At 32.8% G+C, this 21,568-nt stretch overlaps 1 protein-coding gene and 2 pseudogenes across 2 annotated transcripts in view; 2 read left to right on the top strand and 1 right to left on the bottom strand.

The window, feature by feature from the left end:
- The window catches only part of ASCC3 (activating signal cointegrator 1 complex subunit 3), a 349,769-nt gene that overhangs the window by 79,393 nt on the left and 248,808 nt on the right, over positions 1-21,568 (top strand). For both annotated transcript variants that reach the window (XM_055329663.1, XM_055329664.1), the window contains exons 9-10: positions 17,482-17,682; positions 18,140-18,280. In XM_055329663.1, coding sequence (XP_055185638.1) covers positions 17,482-17,682; positions 18,140-18,280 — 342 coding nt within the window. The remainder of the gene's footprint in view (positions 1-17,481; positions 17,683-18,139; positions 18,281-21,568) is intronic.
- LOC129512456 (40S ribosomal protein S3a-like) lies at positions 197-1,047 on the top strand (annotated as a pseudogene).
- On the bottom strand, positions 10,196-10,785 carry LOC129512762 (sorcin-like; annotated as a pseudogene).

The following is a 21,568-nucleotide window of genomic DNA, read 5'->3' as shown; positions in this document are numbered from 1 at the left end:
TTTTCAGTTTAACTTGGATAAATTTTTGGAATTGGCATTTTTAGGTTACATATATGCATATTTATTAGTGTTAATCATTTATAAGTGAGGTATATAATGCATATGAAGATATAAACATTATCAAGAATAATCGAGGTTTTAAAAACACTAAACCTTAACGCTAAGGTTAACCTTAACACTTTAAAAACCTTAACACTGACACAGCAGCGCCATGGTGGTTGGCAAGAACAAGCGCCTTACGAAAGGCGGCAAAAGGGAGCCAAGAAGAAAGTGGTTGATCCATTTTCTAAGAAAGATTGGTATGATGTGAAAGCACCAACTATGTTCAATATAAGAAATATTGGAAAAACACTAGTCACAAGAACTCAAGGAACCAAAATTGCATCTGATGGTCTCAAGGGTCGGGTTTTTGAAGTTAGCCTTGCTGATCTGCAGAATGATGAAGTTGCATTTAGGAAATTCAAGCTAATCACTGAGGATGTGCAGGGCAAAAACTGCCTGACTAATTTCCATGGCATGGATCTTACCCATGACAAAATGTGCTCCATGGTCAAAAAATGGCAGACCCTGATTGAAGCTCATGTTGATGTAAAGACTACTGATGGTCATTTGCTTCGTCTATTTTGTGTTGGTTTTACTAAAAAACGCAATAATCAGATTCGGAAGACCTCTTATGCTCAGCACCAACAGGTCCACCAAATCCGGAAAAAGGTGATGGAAATCATGACCCGAGAGGTGCAAACAAATGACTTGAAAGAAGTGGTCAATAAATGGATTCCAGACAGCATCGGAAAAGATATAGAAAAAGCTTGTCAGTCTATTTATCCACTCCATGATGTTTTTGTTAGAAAAGCAAAAATGCTGAAGAAGCCCAAGTTTGAATTGGGAAAACTCATGGAGCTTCATGGTGAAGGTAGTAGTTCTGGAAAAGCTACGGGGGATGAGACCGGTGCTAAAGTTGAACGAGCTGATGGATATGAACCACCAGTCCAAGAATCTGTTTAAAATTCAGACATTTAATGGTGACAAATAAAAACATATTTGTGATGTTTAAAAAAATAAAAAAATAAATAAAAAATAAAAACCTTAACACTAAGGCTAATAAAAAATCTTATTCTCTTTGCCTTTATTCAGTTATTAGTATAGTCAGTGTGTTTATCAGCTTTATATTTTTATTTTTATAAAATTAAGTTATTTTGAAAAATATAAAGTAATGAAATCAGTAAGCCTTACAAGTTTTTAATTGGGATTTTAAAATTTGGACTTTGGTATTAAATACCTGAGTTCCAGTCTTTGCTCTGTTGCTTACTGGTAATTTAGCCTTGGGCAGAGTCTTCAAACCCTCTATGCCCAGCGTCCCCATTTTTAAAATAAGGAGTACACTTGTAGTGATGAGCACTAGATGTTATATTTAAGTGAATCACTAAATTCTATATCTGTTACTCATATTACATTGTATGTTAACTAACTAATTTAAATAAAAACATGAAATATAAAAAATTAAAATAAAATATGGACAATAAAAAGACTTAACTCATGGTATTCCTTTGTATGTTAAAGTAATCCCCTTGAAGTACTTAATACAAAGCCTTAATTTGTATTATGTGCTCAAAAGAAATGCTAGCTGTTACTATTATTTAATGGATTAATGAATGATTACCAATTTAAATAATAAGGAATATATTATGTATTCATAGTCCAAGATCATTGAAGATAACATTTTAATATTTGTGTTATATCATGTTAATTTGCTGATCTTGACATAGAGAATCTAGTTTGGGATTGGCAGGTTCAGTGAAGTAGCATGTCTAATCTTCTCTGTTTTTTTTAAAGATTAGGGTGGGCAGTAGTAGATGTATATAGTTTGAGACTAAGTAACAGACTCATTGTAGTCCAGATTCACCTGCTGCACCATGAGTTGTTGAGAATAGAAAATAAGTCCTCACAGTTTGAGACATGGTAGTTAGTGTTCAATATACATTGAATGAATGAGAGAGTGCATTTTAGATAATGGCAGGAATATAGTTTAAGTTTTGCATTTAATAATATATCTGATCTGTGATGAAATATAGAGTCTTGGGTGAGGCCACAATTCTAATAGGTATTGGAAGTAAGAAGAAAACCCACTGTTTTTTCTGTTCCTAAACTTTCCAGAGATGCCTTTGAGTAGCTAGGTGTATTAAGATCAAAAATAGAATGTCAGAGAGGAGACTGAGTGGAGGGATACACGATTTAAAATAATTTGAAGCATCTTCAGAAGAGTAACTCAATTATCTTTTTGTCTCTGGAGGGTAAAATTGTAGGAATAATAAGAACTTTTTAATACAAAATATTTTTGAAAAACTTAAGAGCTCATTTAGGCTTCTCTATTTAATTAGATACTTCTTTAGCTTTTCCATTTTCTAAAGAAGTCACTTGTATCTTGTATCTCTTTATGTGTCTCTTTTTACATAGGTGTTATTTTGATGTTTCAAAAACTAGAAACCTTTAAATAGTGAAAAATCTCCTATTTTATATCTGTTCCTCACCTGCTCAGATCCCTACTTCTTTCTTTAATAATCACCATGTTTAGGTTTTATGTATTTACCTTGAATCTTCAGAAACAATGATAGATTCTGAGTACCTTCTCCCCACCCCCACCAAATATGAACAAAAAATAGCATATTGCATACTGTTCTGCACCTTACTTTTTTCACATAAGCAAATATTTCCATCTCAGTAATAGGAAATGTTACTATTCTACACAGAGTTTTTTTTTTCCTGCATAGAATTTTTTTATGGCTTCATAGAATTCCATTATATTGATGTGCCATAATTTATTCACGTAGTACCCTATTGATGACAGTTGGATTTGTTTCTAGTTTTTGGTACCACAGATAATTTTGTGATGAGTACTCTTACTTGTGCACAGTTTTGCATGTGTGCAAGTATGCTTTTTTAAAAAAGTGGAATTGCTAAGCCCAAGATTATATATATTTGTGAGAGAAAGATTGCTGTGTTCCCAAAATGAAATAAGCCATATTTTAAAAGAATGCATTTGTGTTCATTGGAAAGTGTCTATCTGTAACATTGGGTTTCAAACCATCATTTCACATTTTGATTCCATATACCCAAACACAAGCAAAATTTTTGTGTAACAGTATTTGCCCTTATCATATATGATATGCTGCACTATTTTTTTTTCTTTTCTATTCTTTAAAAATGCTGATCACAATTCACTAAGTTGATTTCATAACCCACTACTGGAGAGTAAAGCCATATATGAAATACACTGACCTGGAGTTTAGTTGACTAACTCAGTTGGTATAGGTGGGGGATCCCTAGCTGAACTATATAGTCTCCTAAGAATTCCCTATAACTCTCTTACAGCTAAAATAAAGAACTAAGCATAATTTAACTGATTTTTACAAAGTCTCTCAGAAATGATGTTTTGTTATCTTTGAATTCAGAGGTTATATATTTTAAAATAATAGCACATATTGCTATATCCATATTAAAAGATATAAATATGTAAAAACACAGGTATAAAAATTTGGATTTGGATTGGGGACAAATCAGTGAAGCAGTTTCTTGAGGATAAGTGATTTCTTGAGGATAAACAATAAAGAGAGAATATTAAATATTTCTGACAATATTTTTTATGTATTCCTCCTAAGGGGTGAAATTCTATGACATTCTAAGTGTTTGATTATTTTTAGAGTTTCTAATACTACCTTAGTGTCAAGAAGATTTTTAAAATATAAAAATATGTTTTGAAACATTGCCTTTTTTTTTTTCCCAGAGCAAATGTAGCAGGGGTTGGAATCCAAGGTAATATCTAGTTTCACTGGAAGCTGCAGTGAACGAATGTAGGGAAAAAATAATTTTGCTTGTTTTTATGATATCTAATAAAAAACATTTTTCACACTTAAATAATGTTAGCAGAATAATATATACCCAGCTTCTGTTCTGGAGTTAGTCATTGTGCTCAACATGGAGTCTCTTAAATATTACTTAATTTATGAAAATTCTTCAGTGATGCAGCTCATAGATGATAGTTTAATTAGAATGACTCAGCAGAATCAAATACAGAAGAAATATCACTGAATATTTTCTTTGTACCAGGTACTATGGTGGGCATTAGGAAGACAAAGATGAAAAACAGAATTCCCAACTCTTAGTACTCTCATATTTTTTTTTAAGATTTATTTATCTTTCAGAGAGAGCTAGCATAAGTGGGAAGGGCAGAGGGAGAGAGAGAATCTCAAGCAGACTCCATGCCAAGCATGGAGCCCAACATGGGGCTTGATCTCATGACCCTGAGATCATGACCTAGGTGAGGTGCTTAACTGTGCCACCCAGGCACCCCAGTATTCTCATATTTCTAAAGGGAAGTAACTCCTTATATATATCGTTTAGCACTTTCAAGACTGCAAGTAATTTTTGTTTTATCAGGTGAAATATTTGTTAACCTTTAGTAAAGGTGAGTAATGAGGTTTCCATTAGGGCCAGTTTAGTATATGGTGCATGCTTAGACCTAACTGTTTTAGACTTTGGGTTGGAATATACTAATAAGTATTAGTGACTTAGTCAATGTTGGAATAGAACATTAATTCCATTCTTTAACACATGCAACAAATGATTACTTGTGGGGTTTTTGTTGTTGTTTCTTTGCTTACTAAGGATAACTTTATTAGCAATAAGAGATTGGATAAAACTATTATGTTCTTTCGTTCCCCCAAAGAATCCTCAGTATAGTTCATCTGAATTCCATGACCCACAGATTATGGCAGGGCCTTTGAGACCATGTTAAGAATTTTATATGCTATCCTAAGAGCCTTACCTGCAATTCAGTCTGCTATGTTATGACAATATATTTATCAATTTTAAAACATTATATAAGTTAGCTGGGTTCTTTCTGGAGCTGCACTGTTTAATACAGTGGTCACTAGTTACATGTGCTGTTGAACAGTCTGGAGGGAGTTAGGGGTGAAAGGATAGGCAAATAGATGAAAGGGATTAAGAGGTACAGACTTTCAGTTATAAAATAAAGAAGCCACAGGATGAAAAGTACAACATAGGGAATATAGTCAATAAGATTATAATAATTTTGTATGGTGACAGTGCTTACACCTGTCATGGTAAGCATATTGTATTGTATAGAATTATCAAGCCTGTATGTTGTATACCTGAAATTAATATGTCAGCCATACTTCATTTTTAAAAAACTGAAAGCAAAATAAAGAAATATGGTTAATCTGGATTGGGATGAGGTTTAAGTGTAAAATATACCTATTTTCCCAGGACTGTTATGTAAAAAAAAACTAATTTTTATTATGTATTAAAAAGAATATTTTAGATACATTGGGTTAACTAAATTTTTATAAAATTTCAATTTTTAAAAACTTTTTAAAATGTTTCGGCTAAAAAATTAAAACTTACATATTGGTTTTCATTTCCTTTTTAAAATTTTATTATGGGCAGCCCCGGTGGCACAGCGGTCTAGTGCCGTCTTCAGCCCCAGGTGTGATCCTGGAGACCCGGGATCAAGTCCCGCGTCGGGCTGTCTGCATGGAGCCTGCTTCTCTCTCTGCCTGTGTCTCTGCCATCCATCTACTTAAGGGAAAAAGGTTGTCTTTGATTTATCTTTTTTTAACCCACTCTCACATTTAAGTCATTATCAAATCCTATTAGCTGCACGTCAGAAACATAATCTGTATCCCCCTTCCTCACTTTCCACTCATGTAATGCATCATTCTTCACTTGTACTACTAGCATAGTTGTCTACCATTTCCAAATCTGATCTTCACATCGTAGACGAGTAGACCTTTAAAAAATATACTTGTCATTCCTCTACTTAAAATCATACAGAGACTTTCTCTTATATTACAAGTAAAAATTCAGGCTCTTTACCATGACTTACTGTAGTTTCTTCATGACTGCTGTCTGTCTCCCTTTCCCAACTGCTAATGATCTCTTCCTCTGTATTATATTTTCTGTTCTTTGAAGGGGAGGTGTATGTGAAACTACCTCCAAAGGCTGTAGGAGCCCTAAGACTGAAGATAAAGGCCAATAAGTCCAATTTGACAAGAAATTATTTATTAAGGGGACTTACAGATAGAAGTGTGAGTAGATCTCTACAACCCCATTTCTCTTTAGACTTGCTTTTATAGTCCTAGAGACTGGGGAGTACATGCTGGGGACCATCCAAGAGGAGAATGTTTAAGAATACGTGTCTTATTTCCAGGGGGACATCAAGGATGTTATGTCGGGGTGTACTTAAGGATATGGTTAAATAAAAGAAAAGAATGTAGGAAGTGAAGGGGGCTGTGTGCTATAAGTTACAGGTCACAGAGCCCTCATCATGGCAGAAATGTCCAAAATGGCATTGGTCTGGTTCATGTATATACCATCTATTAAAAATTAATACATATCAGAGTTTGAAATAATCTGTTAAGTCATATCAGTGCTTGAAATAATCCGAATGTATTTTCTCTCTCTTACCTTTATTACACGTTGTGTAACTACCTTTTTGACCATTTAAACAATAAATAAATATAGCAATAAATATTTGCCAGTTGAGCAGATGATCCAGCACATGAAAGGTGAAATTTTCTTTAATATATCAAGGCCTAAATTCATCTATTTTAGAATGATTATTGAAAATGGTTTTATGAACATACAAGCAATGCGTAAAAGACCTTTAACTGAAAAAGAACCTAATATATTTAATTATCTAATGAAAACTCAAAGATGTTATGTAAGATATTCATATAAATTGTTTAATTTTGAACCCCATGGCTATTAAGTAGTTTATGGTGGGGAACTTGCTTTGTGAGGGATATCAGAGTGGTAGGATTCCAGCAAACAAAGCTTAGACAGAGCATACTGAATGGCAGTCATCTCTTTTTACTTTATTTTTGAAGATTTTATTTATTTATTCATGAGAGACACAGAGAGAGACAGAGACAGTGGGACTCGATCCCAAGACCGTGGGACCACGACCTGAGCCAAAAGCAGACACTCAACCGCTGAACCACTGAGGCATCCCTCTTCTTACTTTAAAATGTTGAGCCTAAGTCAGGTGCTTTCTAGAGCCAGGCAAATCTTAATCTATGAAAATTATACAATGTATGCCTTTGGTATCTATATGATTTTTTCCTAAATATATGCTGAAATTATATTCTCTACTGTTAGAATAATTTAGACATAATCTTATGATATTCACATTAACGTAGAAGGGGTGGTAGCATGGTCCTGGCTCATCTTAAATATCTAATAAGTGCATTTTAATTGGCAGTATTAAGTACTTTATTTGATTATTATAAATAGTTAATTCAGTATATCTAGTGTACATTTTTGTTCTTCCAGGTAAATAGTATCATCCAGATTATTTTTTAAAGTGTGTACTTCACTGCAGCCTGTATAGCCAGTGTTTTATGAGAGATATTTGAAACGTGTTTTCCTGAAATTGCATAAATGAGTCATGACATTCCTGAAAGATTACCAGTCTGAGGAATCCAAAATCTATGTAAGCAAGGGGATTTAGGATAAAGCTTATACTATTTAAAATATTTTTGATCTACTGATTATGTTTTAAAAATGCTTATACTAGGGCAGCCTGGGTGGCTCAGCGGTTTAGCGCTGCCTTCAGCCCAAGGCATGATCCTGGAGAGCCGGGATTGAGTCCCACGTCAGGCTCCCTGCAAGGAGCCTGCTCTCCCTCTGCCTGTGTCTCTGCCTCTCTCACTCTCTCTGTCTCTCATGAATAAATAAATAGATAAATTAAAAAAAAATGCTTCTACTAATTCAAAGGGAGAAGAGTATATATTTATAATGTTTCTGGGCAGAACATAGAACCTTTATGATAAATGAGACATGAGATATTCAGTTTTCTGTTTTAAAGTAAACACTAACATGATAAAAATAAGTTCAGTTTTAGCTTTATGCATTAATTAATTTATAAAATCAATACATATATTTTTTTAAATTAGAAGATTACCAAATATTTTGAAGCAATGACTTTTAGTGCCATTTAATTAGACATTAGTGCATGTGTGATATATAAATAAAACAATGAATATTATTACTATATACTTCTAAATTTGAGTCAAATAGAGTTTTGATATAACTACACTTTTCTTCCTCTTTAACCTTTCAGTTAGGATATTTGTGTATATAATTTGAATATCATTCAACTATAAGAAATCACTTATGAATAATTAACTTAATTATCACATGTTCCAGTAGCTTTCAGACACAATTTGAAATATATTGAGTTCTCCACTGATATTTTTTGATACTGTTACAGTTGCTGTGTGTGCACATTCTTTTTATTTTTTATGAACAAGTTTATTGATTAAATTTCTTTATTTTAGTTCCTAAATTCAAAATGAAAAACAAAAACAAAAAAAACACTTTTGGGGAAGGGAGCAGAAGATGTGCTGTTTTAAGTAATTTCTAAATTTGCTTTGTTTTGTTCTTTTGGGGTTTTATTTTTTTTAGAGATTTTATTTATTTATTCATGAGAGACACAGGAAGAAAGAGAGGCAGAAACATAGGCAGAGGGAGAAGCAGGCTCCATGCAGGCAGCCCGATGCGGGACTCGATCCCAGGACTCCGGGATCACACCCTGGGCCGAAGGCAGGTGCTAAACCACTGAGCCACCCAGGCATCCTAAAAGTATTTTATTTCATTTCATTTCATTTTGATTTCATTTTATTAATTAATTCATTTTTGCCTAGAACTGTTTTTATTTTTTCATTGATTGACAACTAATTGATCATCTGAATAATAGCTCTCATATTGTGTGCTAAAATGAGACAGATATTCTGCCATGGAGAAAATAGACTAATTTCATTGTTTCATTGTTTCATGTTAAGCTCCCTTCCAAGAAAGAGCCAGCCAGTCCAGTTTGAAATTTAAGAAACAGAAGCATTATTGGTGCTAATTATCCCAATATAATTTTTCTATTCAGAACTACTCCATGCAGTAAATATTAATCTCCTTTTCAAAGATAGGGAAACAGAGTATCCAGATGATTAAATCACATAGGAAGAGGCACAGCCAGTATTAGATTCCAAATCTTACTTAAAAGAACATGGCTAAAAAAAAAAAAAAAAAAAGAACATGGCTTAAAAATCCAAAAAAAAAACATTGTCTTCCATTAAAAATATAGTACTTACTTATCAGAGAGTATTTGTAAAAGTAGTAGGAAAGAAGAAAGTAAATTCGTGACCCCGATTTCCAGTGGTAGCAATATCAACATTTGATTCTCTTTCCAGTTTTTTTGCGGCATATATTTTTTAATGTAAGAGTGAACACATGGCATATCAAAATGGATGTCAATATTTTAAAAAATAACTTCTGATTTTAAAAGAAAAGTACACACATTATTGAAAACTTAGAAAATACTCAAATCTATAAGGAAATTAAGTCTCCTAGAATCTCACAAGCCAAAAATAACCTTAGTTAATATTTTTATATATTCTATTAATTGTTAAAAACTTTTTTGTCAGGTTTTTTTTTTTTTTTTTTTACATAGCTTATAATTTGTAAGACCATTATAACAAAGGTCTAGGTGGATGGTGGCAAAGAATTGGTGACAAATAGTATTTGCCACTCACATGATTCAGTAGTTTTCAAGAGGCAGAAAATAATCACTCACATTTCCTGTCCAATCATATGGTCATCAAAAATGTGTAAGCCTTATTGCCTGTGCTAAGTTTCCACTAAAGTGAACCTTGACATGGATTACCATATTTTTTTTGCGTGTGTCTTTTTGCAATCAAGTAGGTATAAATCATTTGCATTGTAAGAATACTCCATACATGAAGGTTTCAGTACCAGGTAAAAACTTTTCTAGAAGAAAGATAGAGTTGGAATCTGATGAAAGGATTTTAAGTATCTTACAGTGAAAATGTATAATGTGCCTTAAACATTTTACACACTGAAATTTATATCAGAGGGCCTTAACAAGAAAATAAGGCATCACTGACAATGGCTCAAGGTAGTTTTAAGGTGTAAGAGACTTGATATTGTATTAGCAAAATTCCGAAGAATTTATTATCAATACTAAAAACTTCAGTTGTACCTAAAATGATAAACTTTTATGACCACTAATTAAAGAAAAGCAACAGTGCAAGTTTACACATGTTACTTAAGGCAAAGACTAAGAGCTAAAGAGAACTCTAGTTGGAATGTTGATTTTGTTCATTCAGCCTCCTCTTGGTTTAAAGACACATTGAATGAAATCATCATAGGGGAAATTCACAGCACCTTGTTGAGCAGTATCCCATCTTTGAAAGCTGTCAGAGCTGGCAGTTTGATGCAGCAGGTGATGTAGTCATTGAAAGTGATCTTGAAATTGGTGTCATATCATTTTGCAATTGAATTCACAGCTTGGGAACTCAACCGAAATCCCATTGTGGTCAGGGCCCTCTGCAGTTCTTGAGGATCCACTGTTCCACTCCAATCTCTGTCAAAACTGATGAAGTGTTGTGTCCAACCCTTCAGAACAGCCCAGAGTTCTTTAAATTCATTGAAACCCATTGTGCCTGACATATCTGTACCCAGCATTGAAATCATAAGCCAACAAGTTTCCAGGTTAAAAGGTTTGTATCCTTCAGGTGTCAGGCATCTCTGCAGTTCATCAGTTTCTGCTTGCCCATCCTGTACAGCTCCAGCAGCAAAGTAACTATACAGCAGATCCTGAGTTTGTCTGGAAAATGTAGGCCCTCCCAGAGCCCCTCCATACCTACCTGGGTAGTACGTGCTGATAGCACCAGAGCGTCCTAGATACACCATGGTGCGAACTGCACCCCCCACCCCTCACTTGCAACAGTATTTTAAGGATTCTTTTGCAATGGTTCTTTTGAAATAAATGTAGAGACTTATTAATGAGCAAAATAAATCAGTATAATATTAAATAATAAATTTGGTGGTAATTTGTAGTTGGAACTAAGATAAACTGAATTCAGGTTCTATCTTTTCTGCAATCTATTAGCAGTGTGGACGTGAGTGGTCATTTAACTTTTCTGGACGTCAGCTTCCTATGCTGACTTCTTCACATTGTCTTTCCAAAAAAAGAAAAAAAAAAAAAAACCCTTAGAGGTAGAGGAGTTTTTGTGGTACTCTGGTCTTCATAGTCTGGTCGTGGCTTTCTTTCTTTCTTTTTTTTTTTTATCTTCATCATTTCTGCTATACCATCTTTCCATATCCTTTATACAACTATTGTTAACCCTTGTACAACTTGGAGGTTGGGGCACCAGCCTCCCATGTGGTCAAATCTTTATAAAACTTTTGGCTCCCTCAGAATTACCTACTAGTAGCCTACTGTTGATCAGACGCTTTACTAATAACATAAATAACACATATTTTACATGTTGTATGTGTTGTATATTGCAATCTTCCAATAAAGTAAGCTAGGGAAAAGGAAACATTAGTAAGAAAATCATGAAAGAAAAAATACATTTATAGTACTGTACTATAAAAAATCTGCATATAAATGGATCTGCATAGTTCAGGAGTCAACTGTACTTTTGGCTAGTTCCAAAAGTGTTTTTCTAAAAAAAAAAAAAACTTATTTATTAGAGAGAGCATGTGTGTGAGAGAGAGCACAAGCAGGGAAGGAGAAGCCAAGGTAGAGGGAAAAGCAGGCTCCCTACTGAGCAGGGACTCCAGGATCATGACCTGAATGGAAGGCAGATGCTTAACTGAGCCACCCAGGTGCCCTAGGTGTTTTTCTAATACTCTCTTTCATCTGAAATGGGAGTCTTCTTACTGTCTCTTCTTCCCTTCAAATAACTCAGCATGGAGTCCTATATTTATTATAGAAAACTAAAATGATATAATTTTCCCCTTCAAGCCACAAAATATATATTTTAAGCATAGTTTTAGACACTCTCCAACTTTTCTTAAGAAAATGAATATTTACACTGACATAAGACTTTAGTATATTTATAAGTGGTCAATGAATGACTGTTGAATAGATGTTTTAGACCTCAATATGTACTAAGTTTGTTAGGATATTCTTCTAATGCTCTAGTTTACTTCTTTCTTGAACTATAACCTTTAAGAACAAAATAAGTTTCTTATTCAAGATCGAATATAGGTTTTTTCTGAACTGCTATACATTTTGGTAGATCCAGTTTACGGTTTCTTTGGAGGATACTATATGTAAAGTGCGTATCTTTTTAAAGATTTTTTCCCCTGTTAACTTAATCGATCTATAAGTAAATAAAAATTTATTTAGAGGCCTATGATGTTTCTGGCATTTGGTTAGGTATTACAGTAATACGAAAAGTAATAAAACTGAATCTTTAGTTTCAATTCAGTGGGTCAGATATACATAGGAATCAGTCATTTCAGTATTTGTAGTTAAGGGTTATACTGACCATATATAAAGAGGTTTCTATGAACCTTTAGTTGCTGAGAGATATAGTACCTTAAAATTTGTTGAAATATGGAAAAGTATAATTAAGTTAATGTAATAATTGCTTAGGGAATTGGGAGGGACTAGAGTTTACATTTGATCTTAAACTCAAATGATAATGAAGAGTTTCTCAGAGTTTGGAAAGGCATTATATGTAGTGCAAAGGCGCAAAGAATAGAATACTATTCAAGAGAATAGTATATATAAATAAAGTGGTGGAAAATAATAAGTGTTCACATTTTAAAAGGTTCTATTTGCTGTATATTCTGTGCCTTAGAAGATTTTGTGTTTCATAACCTGCATGGTTAAGATCGACAGTAAGAATTCTTTGAAACCTTCAAACTGGAATGTGACATCAGATTTGTAATTTAGAAATAGTAGACTCTGTATGTCTTGTCATGAGTCCATAAAAACTGTTTGGAAATTGCAACATTCATTCCCAGTACTATTTTAATAAGCTTCATATAAAAACAAAGATGACATAGGACAGTGATGATAATAGGTGCTCTTAGTTTTATTTCAACACTTTTAATAAGTACCTACTCTGTATATACTTTGTCCTATAAGGGGTTTATGAATCTTATCAATTAAAGACTGTAATTTTGAAGTTATAATATCTGAGTTCAGATGCTAGCTCCATCACTTATAGCTGTATGAACTTATATAAGTCTTTTAAAGTCTCAGTTTTTCATCTATAAAATAGTCTGGTATGGTTATTACAAATAATTAGGATATTCATTTAAAGGATTTACCTTGTGATTGACCCCTATTAAGCATTCCATGAATATTGCCAATTTTTATTAATCTTTATAACTTCCTATGTAACATTACTAATTTGCAGATGTGGAAATAGAACTCAGAGATACTAAGTATCTTCAAGGTTGTAATGGAAATAGTGGTGGAGCCAGTATTTTAACCTGGGCTTCTACAATTCCAATCTCTCCCTCCACTTATCCCCCTGCTCCCAAGCGTCAACTAAGCTGCTTTCTGTCACTATAGGTTAGTTTGTATTTTCCAGATTTGTATATAAATGTTAACTATGCAGTATATATTCTTTTTTTGTCTGGCTTCTTTTATTCAACAATCATTTTGAGATTCATTTATGTTGTTGCATCTCAATAATTTATTGCTGAGTAATATCCCATTTTATGAATATGCCACATTTTATTCATTCGTCTCTTGGACATTTGAGTTGTTTCTGCTCTTAAGGTATCATAAATAAAGCTGCTATGAACATTTGTTTACAAGCTTTTGTATGTACATATACTAGTTCTTTCTTTTGGGTTCAAGCCTGGAAGTGATATGGCCAGATCATATGTTAATTGTATGTTTAACTTTTGAAAAATTGCCAAGTTGCTTTCCAAAGTGATTGTACTATTTTACATCCCTACCAGTAATAGGTATGAGGGCCAGTTTCTTCACATCCTCCTACCAACACTTGAAGTGGCCACTTTTAAAAATTTTAGCCATTTTAATAGATGTGTAGTGTTACCTCATTGTGATTTTAACTTTAATTTTCCTAATGACTAATGATGTTGAGCATCTTTTTGTGTGTTTATTGCCATCCACATACTTCTTTTGGTGAATTGATTGTTCAAATCTTTTGCCCATTTTAAAAATTGAATTGTTTTCTTACTGTTGTGTTCAAAGAATCCTTTATGTATCTGGGATATAATTCCTTTATCAGATGTATATATACTTCACAGAGATTTTTTTCCATGCTGGCTTCTTTCATTTTCTTAACAATGTCTCTTCAAAAGATTGTTTTTTTTTCATTTTGTTGAATTAAATTTAGTTTATCAATTTGTTCATTTGTAGGTTATGGTATATTTAAGACATCTTGGCCTAACTCAGGACCACAGATACTTTCTCTAATTTTTTTTACTACGAGTTTTATAGTTTTAAGTTTTACATTTAGGTCAGTGATCTGCTTTGAGTTAATTTTTGTATGGTGAGAGGTATGTGTTCAAATTTATTCTTTTTGCCTGTAGATATCCATTTGTTCCGACATCATTTATTGAATAATGCTATGCTTTGTCATCTGCAATGGCTTTGGGCCTTTGTCAAAAATCTATCGTCAGTATATGTGAAGGTTTATTTGTGAATTCTCTGTTTTGTTCTTTGATCTATTTATGCTATCTTTATGCTAATATAATCCTGGTTTGATTTTTCCAGATTTTTTTTTTTTTTTAAGATTCTATTCATTCCGGGGGAGTGGGGGGGTAGAGACACAGGCAGACTGAGAAGCATGCAAGGGGCCCAACATGATACTCCATCCTGGGACTCCAGGATTACACCCTGGGCCGAAAGCAGGTGCCAAACCACTGAGCCACCCAGGGATCCCCTCCAGTTTTTAAATAATCTTTGAAATCAGTTAGTCTGAGCTCTTTTATGTTGTTCTTTTTCACAATTGTTTTGTCTCTTCCAGGTCCTTTGTGTTTCCATATGGATTTTAGAATTGGCTTGTTAATTTTTGTAGAAAAGCCTTTTGAGATGTTGATTGGAATTGCAATAAACTTACAGATCAACTTGGGAAGAATTGACATCTTTTATAGAGTTTTCTTACATTTCATTTCTTCTAGCAAAATTATATAGTTCTCAGTATATATGTTTTTTATTTAATTGATTTTTAATTTACTTTCAGATTTTTCCTTGCTAATATATAGAAATATAATTTTTTTAAAAATTTGAATTTGTATCTCAACCTTCTTAAATCACATATTACTGTTGGGAAATTTTTGATAGATTCTGTTAGATTTTTTGTATAGAAATCATGTCATCTCTGGAGCACCTGGGTGGCTCAGTGATTGAGTGTCTGCCTTTGCCTCACGTTGTGATCTCAGGTGATCCCAGAGTACTGGGATCATGGGATGGAGTCCTGCATCGGGCTTCCCACAGGGAGCCTGCTTCTCCCTCTGCCTGTGTTTCCGCCTGTCTCTGTGCATCTCTCACGAATAAATAAATAAAATTAAAAAAAAAATCGTGTCATCTCTAAATGAAAGCAGTTTTTGACTTCAGTTGGCTAGGGATTAATCACTTTTGTTGATCTTCTCAAAGAATGAGCTTTTCTGTTTTCCATTTCATTGATATCCACTATGGTTCTTACTGTTTCTTCTGCTTACTTTAGTTTTAATTTTCCCTTTTTTATTTTGGAAAATGAAATTATAACCTTGAAACTTTCCTTTTTTTTTCATATAGGTGGTTAGTGCTATTTTTCCTCACTAAGTGCTTTAGCAGCATCCACAAATTCTCATATGTTGAGCTTTCTTTTTCCTTCAGTTAAGAATACTTATTAATTTCCTAATGATTTCTTTTTAATCCATGGGTTATTTAGGAAGTGTATTATTTAATTTGAATATTTGGATATTTCCTAATGCTATTTCTGTTAAGGATATTTAATTTCATTCCTTTGTGATCAGATGACATATTTTATATGAATTATTTTTCAATTTATTGAAACTTGTTTTATGGGCCAAAATATGGTATATTTTTTAAATGTTTTATGAACACTTGAAGAGAATTTGTATTCTGCTATTGTTAGATGGATAAATGTCAATCAGGTCAAATTGGTTGATAGTGCTGTGCTGTTCAGGTCGGCTATAATCTTGTTGATTTTCATGCCTACTTGTTCTATCAAGTGTTGGGAGGGATGTTGAAATTATTTGCATGTCTGTTAGTTTTTCCTCCATACATTTTGAAGATCTGTTATTAGATATATGAATACTTAGGACTGTTATGCCCTACTGATGAATTATTTTCATTGTCATTATGAAATGACTGTTTTTAATCCTGGTAATACTCTTGGCTTTGAAATTCATTTTTTCTGACATTAATTTAACCATCCCAATTTTCTGCCATTAATCCTGTCCAGTGTTTTGTTTACTCTAAGGCATTATAGCTTTCATTTCTAAAGACTTTCCATATGAAAAATCTTAGGAAAAACTATTTAACTGCTCTGTGTCTTCATTTTCATCTTTATTAAAAGGACATAGTAAAAGTACCAAGGGGTGCCTGGGTGGCTCAGCTGACCATCCAACTCTTGATTTGGCTCATGGTCTTAGGGTTATGAGATCAAGCTCTGCTTTTAGGCTCTTTACTCAGCCAGGAGTCTGCTTCTCTCTTCCTCTCACTGTGCCTACCCCACCCCCTGCTTCCACTTGTGCATTCTCTCTCTCTCTCTTTTAAAATAGATAAAATCCTTTTAATAAATAAATATATATATATAGAAAAAATATCTATACCATAGAATGTTTTTAAATATTTTATTTACTTAGCGCACTTGCATGAGTAGGGAAATGGGCAGAGGGAGAGGTGGATGCAGATCCCCTCACTGAGCATGTAGCCTGGTGGGCTCAATCCCAGGGCACCAGGATCATGACCTAAGCCAAAGGCAGACTCTTAACCAACTAAGCCACCTAGGTACCCGTTTTGAGAATTATAAATAAGTATATCAAAGTGCTTACAAATATATATATCACAGTGTAAATTCTGAATAAATATAATCGGCAGTTATTGTTCCTACTATTATGGCTGCTATTTAAAAAAGATATTTTTAAATCCATAACATATTGAAACAGAATTTCTTATTCCTTTATATACCCAGGAAGTTTCTTGCTTGAACTCTTATTAGTCATATTCAGTCTAACTAAGCTAGAATGTCAATATATGAACTCAAAAGATACCGGTGTTTCATTTTATTTCCTTATGTGATTAATTTATCATTGTTTTATACTTTGGATTATATATAAAGGTATAGATATATAGTGTCACTATTGCATTTTTCAAATTTAGTGAGTATGCAACTCCCAAATGCATTAGAATTAGGTAGTTGTGAGTTTTCAACTGCACACACTTTGGTTTAAATATTGGACATATTGAGAGAGACTGAACAAATCAGTCATTTTGTTTTGCTTTTAAATCAAAAGAAGTAAATGTTTGCATTTATTATTTTGTATGGGTCCTTCGCATTATCATTGTTTATAATAGTCTTTCTTTCTTTCTTTCTTTCTTTCTTTCTTTCTTTCTTTCTTTCTTTCTTTCTTTCTTTCTTTCTTTCTTTCTTTCTTTAGATTGGGCAGCTGGCTTTTAAGGGAATGAGGAGACTGAATAGAATCCAGTCAATCGTGTTTGAGACTGCCTACAACACCAATGAGAACATGCTGATTTGTGCCCCTACTGGGGCTGGAAAGACCAACATTGCAATGCTTACAGTTTTGCATGAAATACGCCAACATTTTCAACAAGGTGTTATCAAAAAGAATGAATTTAAGGTAGGAAATTAACAAATCAGACCACAACCTTTATAAACTATAAAATTAAAATCATTTATAGTTGTACATGTTACATGGAATCTGGAAAGTTTTAAGGATATTATTTATGATCTCAGGTAAAGATTGCTGCTTGATTTACTCTGTTACTCTTAAGGCAGTCCCTGTTTGTGTTATGAAAATGCTATTACCCCTGTGAAAATACATTTAGCTTTGAAGCAGAACCAATGTTCAAAGCGATGTGGCTGTATAAACAAATTCCATTATCCTTTAAGCAGCTGCACACTTACCAAAGAAAAGATAACTACTTTTCAGATATCACTACTAAGATTCTTTTTACTTCTAGTAGCTACAATTATATTTCACAATAAATTGTGACTTATATTGACTGCTTTGAAACAAATGAAGAAACAAAATGTAGTTTTTGCTCATTCATCAAGGTAGTGTTTCTTTGGCACAGATTGTATATGTTGCTCCAATGAAGGCCTTGGCAGCTGAAATGACAAATTACTTCAGCAAACGTCTAGAGCCCCTGGGCATCGTTGTGAAAGAATTGACTGGGGATATGCAGTTGTCAAAAAATGAAATTTTACGAACTCAGGTATGTTGTATACTTATATTTTTTGTTTAATACCATTTTTTTTAGGTAAACATAAAGCAAACATAATGGAATTCTTTTATTTGTAATCACATCTTACCTCTGCAAAAGAGATTTTTGCTAATGCTTAGTCCTATTTTATCCCTTCTAACTTATGTGATTCCTGGTATGTCTTGAATATTATTAAATGCCTGGTATAAATTTTAAGTTCGTTGACAGCAAATGTTGTTCTTTAAAAACAGTAGAGAATGAGAATGTAAATAAGACCAGACTTCAATTTTAAGAGCAGGAAAATATAGAGATCCTTAAATGATGTCACTAGTATTCTAAACTATACCATAAGGATTAACATATAATAAAAGATTTTAGTCGTTCTTTATTTCATCATATAGAAAGTTATTAAATCACATGCTGTATATAGCACTATATTAGGTGAAATGCATGACAACAAAGATATTTAAGATACAATTCCTGCCTTCAGGTATCTTATATAATGACTGAATAGGCAAAAATTACATTACAGCTACAACTAGATTATCATTAATTGGATGAAACATATAAGTAAGGTAATGTTCATAATGCTTGAAAAACTGCAATAATGGATAACCATTATTAATGGGACAATCCAGCCACAACAGGGGTCTGGAGTGGTAATGAGGGAATATCCTGACTGATCAACCTGGCATCCTTGCCAACCTCTTTTCTCACAGACAGTTGCCTTTCAGGTTATTAAATATGTATTTTAAACAATAATCCTGATATGTTATTAATACTATTAAAGTTTAAAGTCAGGAGCTGAGGGATGGGGAATTGGAAAAAACTGGTCAAAAGGTATAAACGTCCAGTTATGAGATAAATAAGTAGTAGAAATATAATGTACATGATAACCAAGGCTAACACTGCGGTATGATACATAGGAAAGTTCTTAAAAGAGGAGATCTGAAGAGTTCTCATCACAAGGAGAATTTTTTTTTCTTTTTCTGTATCTATCTAAGATGATGAATTAACTAAACCTACTGTGATAATCATTTCACAGTATACGTAAATCAAATTATCATGTTCTACACCTTAAACTTATACAGTGGATATTTCTTAGTGAAACTAAAAAAAGAAACAAAAATGGGCAGAGGAAATGAATAGACATTTTCCAAAGGAGGCATACAAATGGACATTAGGTATATGCAAAGATGTCCAGCATCACTAATCATCAAAGAAATGCAAATCAAAACTATGAGATGTCACCTCACACTTTTTAGAATTATTATTATCAAAAAGATATAAGAAATGCTGGCAAATATGTAGAGAAAAGTGAACCTTTATACACTGTTGTTGGAAATGTAAATTGGTGTAGTCATTGGAAAAGAGTATGGAGGTTCCTCAAAAAATAAAAATAGAACTACCATATGATCCAGTAATCTACTTCTGGTATATATCTAAAAGAAATGAAATTAGGGTATCAAAGATCCTATGTTCATTACAACATATTTAACAGCAGCCAAGAAAAAAAAAATACTTTTAGAGTTTAAAATTAGTGAAGATCAGATCCTTGTTTCAGTTGTACTTAGATAAAAGTCAGTGATCAGGATGTTGCTCTGGTTATTTTTAATATCCTTTTTATTTTATGGAATAATGAAGGGGAGTATATCAATGTTTAGAATCACTGACAGTTTTTTTAAAAATCTATAGTTTGACAGTTTTGTGTTTCAGAAAGAGGTAGCAGAAGGAAAAATTTAGTAAAGCTTACAACATAGTTTTGTTTAAGATGTGTAGAACTTTTTATTTTCCCCTTTACATTGTAACAGAATCTCAGATTTACTTATTTTGTTAGCATAAATAGATTTTTAACTGCTGAAATGATCAATGGTAGAACAATCATTATTTGAATTTTTACTATATATTTATAAATTCAGGTAATGGCTCATTAGGAGCTTAGCCTTTCTTTTCCTTCTGATTTTTAGCTTCAAAATTAATTTTAAAGTGTATAATGTATTTCCCCTACTGTTAATTTAGGTCTCTTAATTGGTAAATCCTAATTTTGAGATAATGTAAAAGAATTTTGATGTAATTTATTTTAAAAAATACATTGTTTTGTTAAATATTTTATCAGTGGCAACACTGAGTAGTAAACAAAGTAATACTTTTGTTATTCTGTCATTGTGAATTTTAGCTTATATTGCCTAACTGTGATATATGGTTAGATTTTAAAAACCAGACTAATATGTGTGATCTTCATTAATTATTTTGGCTAAAATTAATATGGTAATTTCCAACTTATGTTTTATCCCATTGCCTTGAAGGGATATGTCTCTTTTATTAGTGGTAGTGTTGTTTTATAATGATTCTTTGGGTTAGCATTATTCTGAACTCCATCAGCTGACACTTTTAAGCTATTCTAGTTCATGCTTTCAGCCACTAGATCTGTGTGTCCATGATTGGAAAATCCACTCATTAGGAAAAACCTCAAACACAGATTTGGTTCTGTGTGGCTTTATCTTTTTCAGAGTCGACTTTCATTTATTCTGGTGTGAGCCTGCTTTTTAGGATGGGACTATTGGATTTTCTCCTATAAATGTGTCAGTTTTCACTTCAACATTCAGGAGATTACCATGTTGCTGGATTTTTCACTTTAATTTTCAAACTGCTTTCTCAGTTCTGAATCCTAGCTCTGAACTCTGATTTCTGGCACCTTTTGCCAGTGGGGCTGTGGTTTTCCTACCCCCTTTTTTGCAGTAATAGCAATGGGTGTGGGGTCATACTCTTAGGTCAAATATTTGCAAACTGATAATCCTTACCACTTTCATTTTATAGTTTTGACGTTACTTTTTTGTTTTTACTGTTTTCTGATACTTTCATGTTTCTTAAAAGTTATTTGTATTAATTGTATACAGTATTTTAAAATTATTTGCAGAGATTCATACCACAGCTTTGCTCATCTGCCATTAGTGGAAGAAGATTCCAATATCCTAATATTTTTATTATTGAATTTATTAGTATTTCATAAACACTAATTTTTTTTTCTAGCAGTGAAGGTAGAAAGCATATTTTAAAAATAGAACTGCTCTTTAAAAGGTAATCCACACCAAAACCCATAAGATACCTAGGAATAAACCTAACCAAAGATGTAAATGATCTATACACTGAAACTATGGAACACTATGAAAGAAATTAAAGAAGACACACAAAAAAATGGAAAAACATTATGTGCTCATGGATTGGAAGAACAAATATTGTTAAAATGTCTATACTACCCAAAACAATCTACATATTCAAGGAAGTCCTAATCAAAATAAC

This window comes from Nyctereutes procyonoides, unplaced genomic scaffold, assembly GCF_905146905.1.
Source record: "Nyctereutes procyonoides isolate TBG_1078 unplaced genomic scaffold, NYPRO_anot_genome, whole genome shotgun sequence".
Taxonomy (NCBI): domain Eukaryota; kingdom Metazoa; phylum Chordata; class Mammalia; order Carnivora; family Canidae; genus Nyctereutes; species Nyctereutes procyonoides.
Note: the sequence above shows the minus strand (reverse complement) of the source record. Positions and strands in the feature narration are given on the sequence as shown.